The sequence below is a fragment of the Tenrec ecaudatus genome, chromosome 6 (assembly GCF_050624435.1).
Source record: "Tenrec ecaudatus isolate mTenEca1 chromosome 6, mTenEca1.hap1, whole genome shotgun sequence".
In the NCBI taxonomy this organism is placed as follows: Eukaryota; Metazoa; Chordata; class Mammalia; order Afrosoricida; family Tenrecidae; genus Tenrec; species Tenrec ecaudatus.
The window spans coordinates 168,471,602-168,492,809 of NC_134535.1; the positions used below are offsets into that span (position 1 = coordinate 168,471,602).

At 39.0% G+C, this 21,208-nt stretch overlaps 1 protein-coding gene across 1 annotated transcript in view; it reads right to left on the reverse strand.

The window, feature by feature from the left end:
* Nucleotides 1-21,208, reverse strand: part of DNAJC1 (DnaJ heat shock protein family (Hsp40) member C1) — a 220,398-nt gene that overhangs the window by 141,148 nt on the left and 58,042 nt on the right. The window contains exons 2-3 of the mRNA XM_075552477.1: nt 329-430; nt 6-52 (exon numbers count right to left, since the gene is read on the reverse strand). Coding sequence (XP_075408592.1) covers nt 6-52; nt 329-430 — 149 coding nt within the window. The remainder of the gene's footprint in view (nt 1-5; nt 53-328; nt 431-21,208) is intronic.

The window sequence follows — 21,208 nt, forward strand, 5'->3', positions numbered from 1 at the left end:
CTCACCTCTGCCTCCGCTCATCATCTTTTAAAACTTCATAAATGGCCACCAACTAAAATAGAAGCATTACTTTAAATAAAAATGCTCTCAAAAATAATAAATTATTTAGGAGTATAGTGAAGGCACTACAATTCACATGCACAAAACCCTGTATAATATTCTAATGAAAAATGCAGGTGAAAATTTACTTAGTAGGAAGTGAGATACAAATGATGGGTTTAAACTGTTAGCTCATTTTCAGTGTAAACATTCCACATATTTCTACCATGAACCTATTCACTTAGGCGTTTGTCCCAAAGCATATGGAATGGCAGCATATTTCACTTACTTGTCTAAACTGAGTTTCTGCATTTTCATCTTTATTCTTGTCTGGATGTAAAGTTAGCGAAAGCTTACGATATGCCTTCCTGATGTCTGCAGATGAAGCATCCTGGAAGTGATGGGGGGAGGGGAAAAACACAAAGCAAACTTTGTCAAAAAAAGAAATTCCCAGAACCTTGTTAAGGTCTGAGAAGACAGCCAACCAAGTGCAGGACCTGAGGCAATGTAATTTGAGCAATCAGTCCAACAGCCAGGCTATGCAACTAGCCTGACCCACATGACTGAACAATTATTCAATCTAATTTGGCTCTCCTCTTAACTTTTCATTACTCGAGAGTCACTTAAAGAAGATAGCAATTGCCAAAACTTTTCAAGCGCTAGCTCCCCTAAAATTAACCAGTACATCTCTTTTGGTAATTAAGAGATAAGAAACAAATTAAAAATTAATATATCGGTGTGCCTTCAAAGAAGGTCTTTATGTATCTGAGAATATCTTAAAGCCAACTTCTGAACACCAGGCTTACCATATGTGGTTTCTTCAGCCTACAGAATCTCAGTTTCACATGTCAAAAGCATGCCTATTTGAAGTCAGTTAAGTTTGCATTTATCCAGAATAACCGTAATCAGAAAGTTACGTATATTGTACTTGACATGTTTTCAGTCCCTTCAGGAGTGTTTTCAGTGTTGTCTGGTTTCCCTCAGCTAGTTTGCAGATATACATTTTCTCACCATTTATAACTGTTGTTGTTAGTTGCCATCATGTCGATTCAGCTCTAATACAGTTTAAACATATTTTTAAAGTCACCTTAGTTCATTAGGAATACTTTAGACTAAGGGAACATGCAAATTATGATTTTATATAATCTTGTATTCACAGCTATAACCAGAGAGCATCATCCTATAACAAAACTCACTCTTAAGTAGGAGCTTCAAATTTATTGTCTACAAACTTTCAAAGATATTCCAATAATGAACATTTTCATGTTGGGGAAAAATGATAGTAAAGTGGCTTATTAAATTTTATCTCTTGTTTCATAGCTGAATGTTTGTACAATTGGTTTCCTGAAACAACTTTGTCAAATGGCTCAAATGATTAAAAATAAAACAAAAACTCTGTCCCTGGGACTAAAGAGCTGCTAAAGTGTGGAAAGAGACTGAACAAGTGACACTATAATTAGTCTGCCAAGCTTTCCTCTAGAAACTATTATTTTCATTATCCATTTTCTGGGACTTGTTGCTCTAGGCTATTGTTCTACTTAAAAATTTTAGTTCAAGTATGATTATTTTCGTACACCGTGGACCCTGATGAACTATAAAATGAGCAGTATAAGCTATCCAGGTTATATGGTTACATTTTTAAAATTTTTATTTGCTGAATAAAATTAATGTTCCCTAGCAATTGTACATAAAGTATATTTTGTACATTAAGCTATATGCAATACAACAGAAAAAATGTTTATTTAATGGAAAACTGATTCTTTTATGGGAAACATATTAAATGCTGAATTCAATAGCCACCTCCAATAGTGCTTTTAATTTTATTTACTTGGGACTACATCATACAGAAAATTATTCTAAAAGTATATTTAAAAATAATCAGAGTTTATGTATTTCCTTTTTTGGAACATAGTAAATGCATAGACCAAGCCGACTGCCTCTGAGTCTATTCTTACTCATAACAACATGAGAGACAAAGTAGAACTGATTGCCCACAGAGCTTCAAGGGTATAAATCTTCATGGCACGAGTCTGTCACACATTTCTTTTGCAGAGCTGCTGATGGATTCAAATCACCCAAGTCTTGCTTTACAGTCAAATGCTTAAACCAAGGCATCACCAGGGATCCTGGAACATTTATGATCTACTGAAAAATGGAAATGACTTATAATAATCTAATATGTATCACTGCTTGGTCCCAGCCCTATTTTCCTGGAAGAGTATTTACCCGAATGTAAATGTAACATGTTTAAATCCTTCAGTAGCTGCCAATTGCCTTCATCAACTCACTTGGCCACTTTTTGAGTCTTAATTCCCACAATCTTGTATCATCCTTTCCCTATCATACATCCAGACCCCAGATACAGATCACCAACCTTTTATTTATCACTTAGCTGCAGATTCAGACAGCTTTCTCCTGACTAAGGAACTGGTACACAACTCTCCCAGTAGGGGTATTTCGCGAATAAATTGCACCTTCAGTGGGAATAGGGAGTCCCTGGCTGATAGAAATGGTTAATGGGCTCAGTTGCAAATAGAAAAGTTAGACATTTGTGGCTACCTATTGAACTGGGCAACCTGGTGGTGTAGTAGGTTAAGCACTTTGTTATTAATAACTAAAAGGTTGGTAGTTCAAAACCACCAGCCACTCCACAGGAGAAAGATGAGGCAGCCTGCTTCCATAAACATTTACAGCTTTATGCACGTCTTTTTAAATATGATTGAATTATTGAATTGTAGGATATGTCAATATGTCAATAAAACTGTTTATTAAAAAAAAGTTACAGCCTCAAAAACCCTAGGGAGGAGTTCTACTCTGTCCTATAGGGTAAGTTTAAGCCCAAATCAAATCAATGCCACCAGGTATTAACTTAGTATGAATCCTAACTATATTTTTATTAATTAAGGTGTTAATTACAATTAACAGAGTAACCACTAAGAATGAAAACTTATATGTAAAAGAAACTAAAGGAAATGGAAGTGGTACATTGGGGGAAGGGGGAGGAACTAAACTAAAATTAAAAGGAAGCAGTAATGGAAAAACTGCAGAACAAAATTTACATAAATGGAAAGACATCTTGTACTTAGTGCAAAAATCCCACGAGGCATTTTGCAAAAACTGACATGCTGATTTTAAAATGCATATGGAAACAGAAGGGATTCAAAATAACCAGAACAATATTGAAAAAGATGACAAGTTAAGAGGACTCACATGTTTGGTTTTCAAACCGTACTACAAAGCCACAGTAATGAAAACAGTGTGGCAGTGATAACAGGGTAGACATATAGACCCAAAGGGAGATTTGAGAGTCTAGAAATAAACCTCTACATCTAAAGTCAACTGATTTTCAAAAGGGGCGCCAAGACTATTGATAGGGAAGGACTATCTCCTGAAAAATAATATTGAGTCAATTGGATATTCACATGAAAAATAATGAAGCTAGACCATACATCACATTGTTTAGAAGCATTCACTCAACATGGATCAAAGTTTCAAGAACTAAAACTATAAAATCTGTGTAAAAATACATAGAAGTAAATTTGCATGACCTTAGATTTCAAATGGATTCTTAAATATGACACCAAAGCAAAAGCAACAATAAAAGAAAAATAGGTCAATTTGAGGTGATAAAGTCAGAAGATTTTTGCATAAACATATAAGACAACATATAAATTAGAGGAAATTGCTCGCAACAAACAACTGATTTAGAAAGTAACAAAGGACTTAAGTAGGCATAGGCAGTTCCTCAGGAAGATGAGCGGGTGAGTCAGAAAGCATGGCTATGAAATCATTGAAAGCTCTAGTAAACAAAAACATCAAAACATGTATCTATTGTTTCAACATATCCTCCATGTAGGTCTATAAACTTCTGAAGGCATTTCTACCTTTCTATTCCTTCCTGAAAAAAATTCTGTGCTCTTTTATTCACACTACTTCAAAACTGTGGTTTGGGCATTCTTTTGGGACTCGAATCGTGTTCCTTTTAAATGTTCTTTGAGTTTGGGGGAAAAAAGAGAAGGTTGAAGGGGCAAGATTAGGTCTGTAAAGTAGAGGAGGTAAAGTTTCCCAATACAATTCTCACAGGTGAGCCTTTGCTACTCTCGAGGAATGCGTAGCTGCATGGTCATGATGAAAACAATCCCTCAGTGCAGCTTTTTTTTGGCTTTTTATATAATCTTTTAAAAAAAATCTTAAAATAAGCACTTGTAACTGCCATGTGTCCTTTGAGACAATCTATCGAGATTACCCCTTGGGAATCCAAAAAAGCACCCAAACCAGTTTTTATCATTTTCTGAGCTGGCCTCTCTGTCTTTGATTTTACTGGCCCAGGAGATAAGATACCTGTAGAAGCCACTGCTTTGATTAGATCTCTTCAAGGCACTGTAGCTCGGCTAAGACAAGTGCACTGCCGAGAGAACGCACGCACTGACAGCAGGGACACGTTTAAATGCGTTGTTGTTGTTTTTAAATAAACTCATGCACGTATGAACTGGAATCCTCCTTGCAATCCTTTCCGGCTCATTCTTACACAAATGGCCAACGTCGTGAAGTACCAGGGAGCTGGTCCTGACTCAAACCAACCCCGAACACAGCAGAGAGAAGCCGCGCCCGTCCCGCGCCATTCTCACCATCAGTGCTCTGTTGGAGCCACCTGTGGTGGTCACTGTGTCAATTCAGCTCACCGAAGGTCTGCCCTTTGCTTGTTTGCTGAGCCTCTATTTTACCAAGTACGATATCTTTCTCTAGGACTAGGAGTACCTCTTGAAAAATATCCAAGATACATGGGACAAAGTCTCACTGTCCTCATTTTTAAGGAGCATTCTGGCTGATTATATTTTTTCCGAGATTAAATTTTTCATCAATAATCATGCTCAAATAGCATTAGTCATTACTGAAACCAAGCCCAAAAGACTTCAGATCCATTAAAATAGCTGTAGCAATTATTTTTTTTTATTTTAACAGACATATTCTTTATTTTAGGTACAAGGAATGACAAAATTTAAACTTCCCATCTTATAAGCATAATTAACTTAAAGCTCTAGAATGTTGTTACATAACATGTTGTTATTAGGTGCCATTGAGTCAGTTGAGACTCATAGCAACAATGTAGCAACAATGTATACAACAGAATGAAACACTGCTGAGTCCTGTGCCATTCTCACAATTGTTATGTTTGAGTCCACTGTTGCAGCCATTGTGTCAGTCTATCTCGTGTCAATCTTTCTTGTGGAGGGTCTTCTTCTTTTTTGCTGACCCTCTATAGAAATATCATCAGCAAACCAGAGGGGGCTGCAACATACCCCCATTCTTCTCACAGTTCCCAATAGGTTGGATTTCAGCTGAGTCAACTAGTCGCCAGAAGTCATTTTTGTTGTCACTTCCATCAAGACGTAGGCGCAGTCGGGCACCCGTTAGTCCAACTACTGTGGCAATACAGGTGGATGTAGTGTTTCTAGGGTCCTGTGCTTCCAATTTCATGCTGAACTTGAATTCATTGCTTGGAGGAGTATAGGACTGCTTGAAGCAATGGACAGGCGCTGGGACTGAACATGTTTCTTTTAGGTATTTGTCCCAGGTAAAATGACCTAGCTCCAGGATGTCAGCAGTTTCTTGATATTGGGATGCAGACTCTGATAGTTGACCATATTTGTGTTTCCTAACATCATTCCAGTCTATTACACTAGGCTGCATAGTCAATGGACTAAACTGGTCGAGAAGTTGAGAGACTTAGGATTTATCCCAGGATCCACCAATATCTTGCTCTGAACTTCGGCAAGTTAGCTTCTCTGTATGTTAATGTCTCCATCTTTTTGAACATCTGGTTTTTGCATGATACCATCAGCTATACCAAACAGGCCATCATTCCTCCTTAATAAGATGGAGAATTCTGCGGATGCAGCGGCGGCAATGTGGGGCGCTGAGAGGATCACTCCCTTCCTGCCGCCATGTTTCTGCTGCGCAGGGAGGGCGGACGGGGGGAGCCAGGGGGGGGGCGGCTTCGGAGAGCCGCGGGCGGGCGGTGGGGGCCTCGACTGAGGCGGCGGTGGCGGCCCGAGCTGGGGCGGCGGCAGCTATAGCAATTCTAACGAGGAAGACACCAAGTGAGAGCAAAGGTGCGAAGACAGTGGGATGCTTACATGATACTCATGGAAATATACAATGATGCAGCGATTGTGGGCTACAGGTTCCTGGTTCCTCCACATTAAACACAGATTTTCCACATGTCCCAACAACTCTTCTCAACCGTGTATACCCAAGAGAACTAAAATCAAGTGTTCACACAAAAATTAAGACACAAGTGTTCATAGTTGCATTCGTCACACAGTTAAAAAGAAGAAATGACACAAATGCCCATCAATCAACATTTAAACAAACGTGGTATATTCATACAGTAGAACATTAAAGTGAAAAAGGTCAGACACAAAAGCCACATATTATATGCTTCTACTTATACGAAACAGGTAGACTAAGCAACCATACAAAGAGAGAAGAGATTACTAGTTAAAACACACTAGGGTGACTGGGAAATAGGAGGTCACTATTTAAAAGCTGGGTATATGTTTTTGGGGGGTGATAATTTTGAACGAGTTACTAATTCCTCTGTCAGTTTCCTTATCTGTAAGATGTAAGGGATGTACAAGAAGCTCTAGCATCTAAAAGACTGCTGCCCACAACACCTGTACCCACGTCTCTAGCATCCAGCGCTACTGACTCAACGCCAACTCAGGACCTCCCTACCAGGACTGCCCCTCCCTGTGGGTTTCCAAGAGTAACTCTTTACAGGAGTGCAAAGCCCTATCTTGTGCTCAATAAATAAAAGTCATTTTATATAGGCCTGGAAGTGACAATGGGAGAAATTCATTTTAATACTTGTCCAATTTGTCTTACAACTCACTGAAATTCATGTTTCAGACCAAGAAGACGAGGCAACTGAGGAGATGAATACTTTAGGATTTGGGGGCCTAATAGTTACTATTCTAACTACTCACCTCTGCCATGTAGCACAAGAGCAGCCACACACATCCACAGACAAGTGACTGTAACTGTGGTTCAGTTACATCTTATTTATAAAAATAAGTGGTAACTAAATTTGCCCAGCATATGTAATTTATCAACCTGTGTTTTATATGAATCCCAAAACCAATCCTGCGTCATGGCAGCGACCCTATGGGACAGGGTAGAACTGTTCCTGTGGGTTTCCGAGACTGCAGCTCTTTACCGGGGCAGAAAGCCTCCTCTTTTCCCCTCAGAGCGACTGGTGCTAACCGTGCGATTAACAGCCCAACGAGTAACCACTATGCCACCCAGGCTCCTTTTTCTAGGACAAGATTCCCAATCATCAAAAACTCATCAAGTTTTTCATGTCTCAGTATATGTAACACCCACCTTTTTCTGTGTATCATGTAGTAAAAAAAACCCAGGGTTAGTCAAGCAAACAAAAATCAGAAGACCCAGTATTGAAATAATCCTACTAATAGAGTCTTCAACATCTCTGTCGGAAGCAACAAAGCCCATGTGGAAGAAGCACACCAACTTCGGTGATCATGAGGTGTTGAAGGGATGAGGTATCAGTTACCAAAGAACAAAAAATCATATCATTGTGAATGGGGGAGTGCAGAGTGGAGACCTAAACCCATCTGTAGGCCACTGGACATCCCCTTACAGAAGGGTCATGGGGAGGAGACAAACCAGTCAGGGTACAGTGTAGCAATGATGAAACATACAACTTTCCTCTAGTTCCTAAATGCTTCCTCTCCCACACTATCATTATCCCAAGTCTACCTTACAAATCTGGCTAGACCATAGGAACTGGAAACACAGAGAATCCAGGACAGATGACCCCCTTCAGGACCAGTGGTGAGAATGGCGATACCAGGAGGGTGGGGTAGAAATGGGGAACCGATTACAGGGAGCTACATATAACCTCCTCCCTGGGGGATGGACAATAGAAAAGAGGGTGAAGGAAGATGTTGGACAGTGTAAGATATGACAAAATAATAATTTACAAATTATCAAGGGTTCATAAGAGAGCGGGGAGTGGGGAGGGAAGGGAAAAATGAGGAGTTGATGCCAGGGGCTCAAGTGTAGAGCAAATGTTTTGAGAATGATGAGGGTAACGAATGTACAAATACGCTTTACACAATTGATGTATGTATGGATTGTGATAGGAGTTGTATGAGCCCCTAATAAATTGATTTAAAAATATATCTCTAACAGTCCGTCCAGTTTGGAGTGGTGGACTGCTAACTGCAGGTCAGTGGCTTACACCCACCGGCACTCCACACAGGAGAGAGATGAGGCTCTCTGCTCCTGTAAACATTTATACCCTGGGGATCCCAGTGAGGATTGCTATGAGTCAGACTAGATTCAAGGCAGTGAGTTTGGGGGTGAGATTCTAAGGCAAATACTGAAATAAAAAGCAGAGGACAAACTACATAATTTGTACAGGAAGTCTCAATCACAATGTGTAAACAATACACATTCATTGACAAAATAGCAAAGATTCCCCCAAATGATAAATTCATAAAAGCAATCACAGAAGCGGGTAGAAAATAAAGCACCACTTTAGCAAATTAGTGTGTACAAAGAGACAATCTATTAGATATAAATTTAAGAACATTCCCTTTTGAATGGTCCAGGAATTGTAACTTTTTGACAATTAAAAAAAAAAGCAATTCATGAAAACTACTAGGCTTTGTTTGCATTACACAACTTACTTGGAATCAGCACTTTGTATTAGTCTTAAACTAAAAAAAAAATCAATAAAACTATGGACAGAGTTTAAATGATGCAGTTTAATCTATCAATCTAAATGTTCACAGTCCTGGGAAATAGAAACAAAAGTATAGGTTGCAAACAAAGGGACCTCTAGAGATTCTGAAGAGGAACTGATACTCTCATTCTACCAACTAAAGCACTGAAAGGTCATCTGATGATTTTGACACAAGAAATAATACGAACATGCCACCACCAGAGATGCATCGTGAACCAGAAGGAATAAAAAGTCATATCTTATATTCATTTTAAATATTTCATATAATAAAATAGGACAATGTGCCAAAAAGTTGCTAACTGTTAAATCTGAGTGATGGATATGTAGGAGTTAATTAAATTGTTCTCTATTTTTGAGGTTTTTCATAATAAAAGGCCAATAAAGAATAAACTCTGGTGGACAATAAATTATGCAACCTACAGTCGACTCTAGGTTGCTTTAACTACATTATGGTTGATAATTTCTAATATAATAAAGTTAGTAAGTATTCTTGAAACAGAACATATGCCATACAGAAACTCTAATAATACATTTAAATGAAAAGCAACACTAAAAGCTGGAAGAAGGTAGCTAGAATGCAAAAAACTATTATTTGATTTTAATCCATGAGTAGAGAAATATAGGTTTTATTACCATCTTTAAGGATGAAAAGAAAGGTACCCTGGTAGCACTGTAGAATAGGAATCTGGGCTGCTAACCATCAGGTCAGTGGTTCAAGTCTACCATCCCGTAGTAGGTGAAAGATGAGGCCTACCCTCTGAAAGCTAACCGAAGATTGCTGTGAATTGGAACTGATTAGATGACATTGGTTTGGTTTTTGTTTTTAAGGATGAGAAGGTTACTACTGTGCAACAGAAAAGCATATGAGAATTTCCAAATTAACATGAAATGAAGATAAATATTACAGCCTTCTAATTTGGAACTGACTCCATTTCAGGAGGCTACCATCCAGGCTGTAAAATATTAACACCAGAAGAAATGTGCTCCTCAGGACACTGATATGACAGACCAAAAAGACAACATTTTTTTCAAAAGCAAAGTCAAGAAGGTAGTAAGGGGCAGAGGAACTGGACAGATGGAAATGAGGCACCCATGGTGGAAACAGGAGTGCGCTTAAACCTTGAAGGGATTGCAATCAATGTTGAGTGTGCAGTATTGAATGAAAAACTAATTTTCTCCGTAAGTTTTCACTTAAAGAACAAATTATTTTTTTAAAAACCAATTCAGAAGCCAAAAAAAGAAAAACAAGAAATTTTACTAAGCTAACAAAAGCACAAGAGTATATTAAATAGTTCTGATAAAATCAGAGGAAAGGAATACAGACAAGCATATGGAAAACATAAACATACACTCAATTTCCTCATTAAATACAATGATCATCAAATCTGGTTGAAAATCAAATTTGAAAATCTGAAAACAAAGCAATGAACAAAAACAAATGCTGACAATATAAATGTGGCTATGTTGATATTAATTTTTTAAGTGAGAATTTAAAGTCAAACTCGAGTAACAGGATGAGAGTTCATAAGGTAATAAAAAAATATATAAGCCCAAAGTTGAAACAGTCATAAATCTTTCTCCTGTAAACAATACACATTCATTGACAAAATAGCAAAGATTCCCCCAAATGATAAATTCATAAAAGCAATCACAGTAAGATTTTAAGCATAACTCAGAATTGGGCATATCAAGTAAATAAAAAATAAACAGAGCTATAAAAGCCTGAATAATTAAAAACCAACAATCTTGGGATATATATATATATATATATATATAGTGTGTGTGTATAAATCTATACACATACATATATATATATCACTAAAAGAATACAAAAGACTTATGAACATGAGTGACCATTACAAATATCAGTAATTAGTTTGGTCACAAAGAAAGTCTTAAGTCTAGAAACTAGAGATTTTACAGACCACATTAAAAGTAATAATTAAATAGTATAGCTACCAGTGATTAAAATGACAAAAATAGGAAAACAGCTCAACTCAAAAGCTATGAGAGCTAAAGCTCTACCTACAGAAAAATCTGTGGTTTTAAATGCTATCACTAACCAGACAAACCGAAAACCAAAGAACTCAGAATGCATGCCCCCCACCCCACCAAACAACAACAAAAGCACGAAGGAGAAGGAATTGGCAGACATAAAAGCTCAAATTAGTAAAATAGCAAAGGGAACACAAAAGCTAGTTCTGTGGAAAAATGAACAAAATTGATAATCCCTCAGCTGGCTTGACTAAATCCAGGAGGCTTGGTAGATTAGTAGGTTGCGAACTAGACAGTGAACTTCAAGGTCAGGAGTGGAAAACCATTAGCCACACCTTAGGAGAAAGATAGGACTTTCTACTCCTGTGAAAATTTAGTTTCGAAAACTCAATTCTACTCTGTCCCTTGATGTTACTACGAGTTGGAATCAACTTGATGGCAGTGAGCTTGAGAGAGAAGCCTGATGAGAGATAGAAGAGAAAAGAAAGGACAGAAAGAGCACCTTGTGTGCCACCAAGGTGATTCTAACTCACAGCGAACCAATAAGACAGAGAACAACAGCCTCACTGGGTTTCCCAGGCTGTAAGTAGATTGCCACACCATTCTCCCCGGGAAGAACCACCACCGACTTTCCAGTTAGCTGTTGAATGCCGAACCATGAAACCACCAGGGTTCCTTGAGAGTGCCTTAGCAATCGCTTAAATCTGTTTCCCTATCTGGGAAATGGTCACAGATCTGTTTTGCCACCCTTCTCCCGGTTTCTACCAAAGGATCTCATTAGGAAGATCGACCTGGAGAGGTTCCAGGTATGAGACAGAAACATTTAAAACCTGCCATTCCTCTAGGGAAATTCTGCATTTACTACCTTTCAGAAGCAGATCAGTCTCTAATCCCAGAGCTGCAGTTCTCATTACAAAGCTTTTCCTGCCATGGTTCCTTCCAGTTTATCTTGTTCTTGGCAATGTCCTTCCCTGAAAAGGACCCTGAATATCAACCTGGAAGATAAGATCCAAAGGTCAGATCCGGCCTCTTCACAGTAACCAACCGAATGCTCAATGGTAAACTGCTTGGCATTAGTTCAAAATCCCACTGCTATGCTTCTCTCTGCCATCATCAAGAAAGTGGAAAGATGACAACGGCCACTTTGTGCTTTGGTTTCAAAACGAATTCACGCCAACGAAAAATGGATTGACCCAAAGCCAGTAGAGAGAAAAAGTAAAAGTAGCATACTACACATAGCCTCTACCTAATTTCCTCTTCCAAATTTTGCAAATGTACATCTAATTGATCAAAGATAAATGGCAATGAAAACACTTGTTGCAAGTGAGCCTGGGATATGTAACTATTAGTTTTTACAGTGGTTGTAGCTTTTGATGTACCGAAAGCATGCCAGAAAGAAGGAATACAATTTGAAACCGCACATTGTATTTACCAGATGGGTCATCAAGCCCTGGCAGCCTCATGCACAATGGAATGAAATGCTGCCTAGTCCTGCCATACTGACATGATCAGTTACAGATCAGACCAGAGTAATCAATTGCCTGGGTTTTAAATGTACATCACCATGCTTTTCCTTCTGGCCCATCTTAGTCTGGAAGTACCACTAAAACATGCCCAGCATGTGTACACTAATTCATCCCATATGGTTCTTCTAGCCATACTCTTTGTTACTACCATCAAACAAAGGGTAAGACTGTGACAGCTAGGTTTTTATGCCAACTTGGCTGAGTCAGGATTCTCATTGGTTTGGCAGGTGAAGTCGAGTGATACTCTATGTGATCCACCATAATGAAACCAACTCCACAATGGGGCCTGGGGTGAGCAGCTAAGCACCTGTTAGAAGATTAGGGTGGGAACAACCCCCTTACTAAGGCCATAGCCCTGATGAAATTGAAAGGTGGTGTCCTTGAGGGTATGGCCCATTTTCTATACGAATAGATACTGTGAGAGTTCTTGGGTTTTTTGTTTTTTGCTGGGTCAGGCTTATCAACCTCTGGTTCTTTGGATTTGAACCCACTTCCTGCCATATTGCCCACTGATCCTCGGAGCCATTGGCAACCTGCCATCTTACCTGTTGGATTAATTTGCTCTCTAGTCATAAGCTTGCTCTGCTGACCTTTGATTTATCCACCTTTGTAGCCTGTGATATTCCTATTGCTGCTGGGGTTATTGCTGTTGCAAGTGAGTCTGGAATATGCTGTTATTAGCTTTTACAGTAGTTATAGCTTTTGTAGTACAGAAAAGCATGCCAGAGAGAAGGAATAAATAAGCCTTGTAAACTATGAGTCAGGAGATGCTTCCAGCTTAACAGACTTGAAATTAGACTGGATTTGTCTATTTCTACAGCTGCTTGAGCCATTTTATTGACATAGCATGTATGTGCGCATGTATATATCTACATGTATAATTTCTCTACACATGCACACACACAGAGTGTATCACTGGTTTTGCTTCACTAGAGAGCCTAGCCTAACACAGGAATCATGCGGATTGGGTGTATTGCCTCTTTTCCCGATGAGTCTTAGTAAGAGAATGAGGGGAAAGATACTGATAGGATATCATTCAGTTGTGATTGTGAAAAGGATTAAATGTGATTGTAAATATTTGGATCGGTCAATTTTACATCCTTCTTGGTATAAAACGAACGATCTACGGGTTGCAGTGAGTCAATTAACTCGATGGCAATGCATCTAAGTGATGTGTCGGGCTGGGTTCTCTAGAGAAGTAAAACCAGTGATGCTTGCATGTATATACACATAGAAAGAGATTTACATTAAGAAATGACTCACACAATTGTAGAAGTAGGTAAGTTCAGTTAAAGTCTATTGGTCAGATGTGAGCTAAAGGGTTTGACTTGTGCAGCTGCAGAAGCTGATGAACAGGAAGCCGGGCCAGGCCAAGGGTCTGGGGGGCCAGATACAGTCTAGTCTGTACTGACTGCATAAATTTATCTTGAGCATTTCTGATCCCGCCTTGTAACTTATTAGCATCTCCAGAAAACCGCATAACCATGAGTGTTGTCTGTGCATTCTGGGTGGTCACTGCAATGAATTATCAAACCCAGCTGACATGCAGAGAGTGCCATGGGAGGGACAACATGTCTGAGCTCACCCTCCTAACAATCATCCTTGGGCTGATGAGTTGGACTCTCTTTCCTCCTTGTGAAGTCAGAGATGGTCTGACCTCCTCCATGCCAGTTCTACAAGCCTCACAGCAACAAGCAAGCTCTTACTGACAGATGGATGGTAGGACATGAGGTGCACTGAGCAGGATTTGAACCTCGGTCACCTGTATGTAAGGCAAAATTTCAACCATAGAGCTGCCAATGTTTCCATTTATTACAGAGGACTTGTTTTTTCTTATGTCTTCCAATTTTAATAAACAAATTCTCGCCACATTCTAAGAGTCTGACAGACTTGCCAAGCAGAAGCACAAATCAGAAAATGCAATGAGATGATACTGGATTCTCTGCTTTAACTCTCTGAAATTAACTCACTCTTTTACAGTAAAGTTTTATTTCCATATAAGTTGGCATGTAAAATATTCTACTATATTTCTCCTTTCTCTTCAAGGTGATTTTAAATTATTCATAGTACAGATTATAAATTCCTTAAAGAGAGATCAATTCTTTCAATTTAAGGTTCTTAAAGCTCCCACTGAAAGCATCAATAATTCCACAACCCCACCTTTCAAAGTAAATGGTACTACTCAGTAACCTAGGCAAAAAACCTAGACATCATCCTTTTTCACTTTCCTTCAGGATCCTCAAGTAATACACCAATAGTTTAAACACACCCTGACTCTGCTTTGAGCATCCGTTCTTAGCTCTTTATGGGACTCAGTGCCCTCCCTAGTAGGTTATGTGTTGGGCTGCTATCCACAAGGTCAGCTGTTTGAAAACCACCAGGTTCTCTGCAGGAGAAAAACTAAGCTTTCTACTTCTGTAAAGAGTTACTAGTCTTGGAAACTCACAGGGGAAGTTCTACCCTGTCCTACGAGATCACTGAGTCAAAATCAAATCGACGGCAGTTTGTTCTCTACAGTATCCCTGCTTCAGCTGTCCTGACTCCTGTGGGAGATATGCATTCCATATTCCTCCTAATTCAGCCCTTCTCAACAGGCTATAATGGAAACGTTATGGATCTGCACCATCCAGAATGGAAGTCAAATGCAACTCTGTGCACTTGAAATCACACTAGAACAAATGACAAATTGTATTTTTAAATGTATTTAATTTTTGTAATTTAAATAGCCACCTATGGCTAGTATGGGCAGTGCATGTCTAGAGTGATCCTAATATAAAGACCATAAATAAAAGAGGTAAAAAGCAGTAGTGATTTAAAGTTCACACTTGCTTGATGATATGTACTCAAATACAGAAATAAGGCAAAGGCCACTTCTGATGGCACACAGGTTATTGAGTTCTCTGTGGCAGTGTTATCAGGGGCAACCAGTCCTTCCTAGAGTTGGGCACTCATTTCTGCGTAGGAAGGTGGAAGGTGGTTTTCAAGTTGGCAGCAGTAGTAGTAGCTTAGTGGATCATAGTGTTTCCCTGATCGTGGACACTACCTAATTATAGAAAACACACAGGATACAGGTAAGAGACATTGGGTATGTGTAGGATAGTCACGGAGAATCACAGTAGTGCAGGAGAAGGATGATGGGTTCCTAAGGTAACTTGAGGATATTAAGAGTGAAGAGATAGAGTCTAGCCTGTCAATCAGGTCATAGCCTGATGCCTCCTTATGGGAGTGGCCTTCTGATGCCACCTTTCCTCCCTGGAGGCAAGACCCACACTCTCTGCTATACATTCCTGTTGACAAGCCACATGGAGTCATACTGATGGCAGCCAGAGCCCTGGAGATGTGTCCACTGCCACTGGATCCAAAGGACTTTCCACTCACTCATCTGTGACCTTTCTGCATTCGGTATCATTTGTATGTGTTGCTGTGAGTCTAAAGAGGAATTCATGGGCTAACATTGGGCTTAGGGGCTAATATCAAACTTATGGACTTGATCTGGACTGGGCTGAGATGCTTTATTAATGCACTATTACTTCTTGATATAAAGTCCTCTCTTACACATATATGAGTATCAATGAATTTGTGTCTCTAGTCAACCCAGTCTAACACAGATAGAATCAAGAGTCCTCAGTAATTACTATTAGAAGGACTTGTGCTGATGAATTAGATTGAGTGGGATGTGTAAATAATAGATGACTTGTGCATGCAGGCTTGTAAAAGTTAGGCTATTAGTACTAGTCACAAAAACAGGAAACATTGAAATAAGAAGAATAGAGATGATCACAAACTTACCAAGTGGGAGGTGTTATTTAGTAATAGAGCTAGGTTGGCATAAAAGACTGGAGAAACAAGACCAAAGGAAAACTAAACAAAACAAAATTCAATGCCACTGAGGACATTCTGACTCACAGTGTCACTGTAAGGCAGAGTAGAACTGCCCCTGTGTGTTTCCAAAGCTGGAAATCTATGGGAACAGAAAGCCAAGTAAAACGAGCACTGGAACATATCAACTGGATTCAGTTATCAAGAAGATCAATAGTAACTCTGTTAAGAGCAGCTGTAGTAAAGTAATTAAGTTCTACCACCAAATGAAAGTAGAGCAAGGAATAAATGGGAAGCAAAGAAATGGAGACAAACTTTTAAGAAATCTGGCTGCTAAAACGAAACGTGACATTAAAAGGGGTTTCCTCTTCTTAAAGGGGCATTTACTTAAGTACTGATAAGAATAAGAAAGAATTTAAATATAGCTGGTAGACAGAATCAGTGCAAGTGTAAATTTCCCAAGCAAGGGGGAGAAGAGTGAAGAATAAAAATCCAAGTACAGGAGGAAGTTTGGTCCTCAAAGAGGGTACACAGGGGACGGGAACAAGAAGATAGTGATGGTGAAAGTATGTATGTTGGCTGAGGGATGTTTAATGTTTTCTTACCCGAGTATAAACATTAAAAATCCAAATGCTCTGTACATGGCGTGGCCAATAAGAAGTGAGAGGGGAAATTTCTGTTTGAGTCTATACGAAGGAAGATGTAAACTGATTGAGTGGTACTTTAGGCTCAAAATCTTCACCAGAGGTGAAGCAAAAAAGGTTATGTGGCTAGAAGGGAGAAAATCCATTGCCTTGAGTTGACTCTGACTCACAGTGACCCTATAGGATAAAATAGACCTGGACCATAGGGTTTCCAAATCCTTATAGAAGCAGAATGTCACATGATTTTCCGAAAGACTGGTTGGTGGATTTGAAACAGCAACCTTTAAGCTAGCTATGGAGCACTTACCCACAGCATCACCAGCACTCTCTTGAAGGAAGATACCCCACTGACAGGGAGTGGACTCTAACGCAGAGCACTCCTGTTGTGGGTTTGCATGGTTGTATAGATATGCCTTTTCTCCTTTGGAGCAACTGGGAGTTTGAACTACTAACCTTACAGTTAGCAGGTGCACGTACCTGACAGCATACGTGGGCTCCTGGAAGGGAGATGCAAACCAAAACCAAACTCACGACCACTGAGTCAATTCTGACTCTTAACGACTCTAACAGATAGGGTAGAATTGCCCCTGTGTGTTTCCACACTGTCAAGCTTGACAGAAAAAGAAAGCCCCATCTTTCTCCCATGGAGAGGCTGGTGGTCTCAAACTATTGACCACACTGTTAGCAGCCCAACACATAACCATTATGCCACCAGAGATCCTTCTAATGTATTACTGGAGGGAATATAAACCAATATAACTTGAAGCTGGTTGTCAGTGTCTATACACATATACTTTATGATAGAATAATTTTCATTCCTAGTATATATCAGACCCCACATGTTACCGTGTTGGGTTGCTAACCGTAAGGCCAGCAGTTTGAAATCACCTGTCACTCAGTCTCGGAAACTCATTGGGGAAGTTCTACCCTGTCCTTTATGCTAGTTATTGACTTGATAGCAGTGCATTTTTTAGTTTGGTGTATATCACCCAATACCCAATACAATATATACACATGCACACCAAAAGACAAGTCCAAGAAAGCTCATAAAAGCACTGTTCAGGGGAAAAAACAGAGGACCTGATGCAAGGGCTTAAGTGGAGAGCAAATGCCTTGAGAATGATTGGGGCAGGGAATGTATGGATGTGCTTTATACAATTGATGTATGTATATGTATGGATTGTGGTAAGAGTTGTTTGAGTCCCTAATAAAATGTAAAAGAAGAAAAGAGAAAAAAAATGATTAGGGCAAAGACTGTACAGATGTGCTTTATACAACTGATATATGTATATGTATGAACTGTGAAAAGAATTGTATCAGCCCCAATAAATTGTTAAAATAAAAAAAAAATTTTTTTTAAATGGGAGTGTGAAAAAGTACCAAAAAAAAAAAAGCACTGTTCATAATAATCCCAAACCAGAAACAACCTAAGATACCTATCATGAGGTACATTCTATACAATAGAACACTGTAGAGGAATGAACAGTAATAAAAATTTGCTCTATACAACAGTATGCATGACTCTTAAGATTATAATAGTAAGGGGGAAAAGCCAAACAGCCAGATGCATATTAAAATATAAGTTCATGTATGAGGGGGTATCCCCTCAAATCTGAATTGTTTGTCAAAGTTACATACTTAAATTTTTTTTTACAAAACAACCTTCTCACCTTCCAAGTACCTTCCATTATACCTGAAATATTTTTCGAAGCTGCAATCCCATTTTTGGAAACATTTTATAAACTCATCTACTTGGATGGCTGAAAGGACCACACCTCTCCCCCTTTTCCTTCACCTCTTCTATGTTGTCAAATCACTGTTCTTTCATCTTTCTCTTCATTCGTGGAAACAAAAAGAAGTCACAGAGGTTAACTGAGTAAGGTACGTGGGGTAAAAGAAGCATGCTGTTTTTTGCCAAAAGCTAGCGACCTGAGATTGTTGCATGAGCATGTACATTGTCATGGTGGCAAAAACTAGTGCCCCTTCTGCCACAAATCAGGCCTTTTTCTGTTGCACACTGTTACACAATCTTTTCAGAACTTCTAAACAAAAGCCTGGTAGAATGAACTCCAAATGCACTACCCCCTTCACATCAAACACAAACCAAACCAATGAACACTGTCTTGATCTTTGATTTCCCTTGACAAATTTTTTGGGGCAAGTGATGATGGGAGTCATCAATCAAACAAAGCTTGATTGATGTTTGATTTCAGGCTCATAAGAATAGCACCATGTCTCGTCGCCAGTAATGAACTTGGAAAAAAAAGTCTGGGTCACTTTGGAGCTGTTCTTCCAAAGCAGGGCATGTTTCCACTAGACCTCTTTGTCCTGGTCAGTCAGAACCCGAGGCACAAATTTCGCAGCAACCCTTCTCAGTCTAAAATCTTCCATTAAAATCCACTGAAGCTCACGAGCTCCAAGACAGCCCAGGTTACTTCCCCATCTCTTCAATGGTCCATTGTCAGTCTTTGAGCACATGTACACAAATTTTGTCGACATTTTTGTCTGTCCAGATGAGGTTTGTCATCAATTGACATTTCACCTTTTTTGAAACGAGAAAAACACTCATGTGATATTCAACATCACAACAGTTTCTGTGGCATTTTTCCAGAGCAGAAAACAAAATGTCAAAGCCACATGCTGTTCTCCTAAATGAGCCATTCCAAAAAACAAGATTCAAGTAAAACTGCTTTCACAAAAAAAATTCACTCTGACCAGAGAGAACCTTTCCAGGCGACTCTACTGGGTGCACTAACTTCCGAGCAAGTTGCTCGATGTTCAACTAGTGGGAAAAATGCATACTATGAAAGGTCAGCTCAGTGGAGCTTTTCCAGTATTGGGGGGTACCCCCCCATATATGAAAGAAAGCAAACAGAAACAAACGTATGCTGTTACAAGGCAGGGGAACAGTTGTCCAGGAAAAGTATAGTAACCATGGGAGCAACAGGAATTTCTGGGTGGCTGATACCGGGTTATTTCTTGAACGTGATGATTAACTATATAAACATACTCATTTGTGAAAATTCACCCAAATATATAATCTTACTTTTAACCTTTTTCCAAATGCATGAATTTGTGCCACTTAATATAAAGTTAACTTTAGAAGCTTCTATATCTTTTAAACTACTTTTGGCAAATTTAACTCCCCAGCTGACCTCCTTTTAGAGATGGCAACAATTCAATAGACAAATAAAATATGCAACCTCAGCATGTAAGCAAAGGAAACAAAAATATAAAAACCATTATACGTAAATTAAACTGGGGAGTTAAATTTGCCAAAAATAGTTTAAGAAGTTCATGTGGTCTTCCTCCCTTTCCTTAACCTGTGTAACATAAGAAAGAGACTCTTTGTAGCCTTGGTAGATACACTAAGATATAGCACTATCCCATACTGGAAAGGCCTGCTTATTCTTCCTCTTCCTCTGTGGTTAACGTTTTAGGACTGTAATCAGGGAAAAGATTTGCAATAATTTATCTTTTCAGTTGCAGGGTAAGTCTAATTTATATAATTTCAGAAGCAGGTCAGCAATAAATCAGTAATAAAAGAAACACAATTTCAAAACAAGGTCAAGATTCATTTTCTTTTTATAAAGTACATGTCAGATTAAATTCAGTAGAAAAAGAGGTCTGTGATGTAGATCCAATGCACCATACCAAAAAAGCTTCTGGAAAGTATGCAAATACAGCTAACATTAAAGATATTTGTAGCAGAGATGTTTATTTAAAAGCCAAACTAATGTAAGCTTGAATAAAATCAACCCAGTTCTAAACACTGGTCATGAAGGAAAAAAAAAAAAGAACATACAAATTCACACCCAAATTAATATCAGTCTTTCTTTCTCTCTCTCTAAGCTACTACTACTCTCCCCCCACCCCCACCCCTATCTGTGGTGTGTGTGTGTGTGTGTGTGTGTGTGTGTGTGTGAGAGGGGGGGTAGGGGGGATCAGAAAGAGAATGAGAGACAGAAAGGGGTTTCCAGAAGCTTGTGGGAAAATAAAATGAAAAGATAATGGATTTTTTTCCACAAATATTTTGAAGTCAGGGTAAGTAAAAAATTGTTTCAACTGACGTACTAGTTCATACATTCCCATAGTCATTCCAGACAAAATATGTTTAAATATGTCTCTGCCATCAGTGGCTGGCTGCAGACAAGTTCTTTCAGTAATACATTTGTCTTAAGTCTCATTCATTAGCGTGCCTTGAAATAAAAGATCCAATCAAAACAGCTTCTGTGGGGATCTGCTGGGCCAACAGCCTATGGGTCACAACCCCTTTGGAGTCGAATAACCCTTTCACAGGGATCACCCGATTCTTAACAGTAGCAAAATATTATCATGCAGTAGCAACAAAAATAATGTTATGGTTGGGGTGTGGGGGGGTCACCACAACATGAGGAACTGTATTGAAGGGC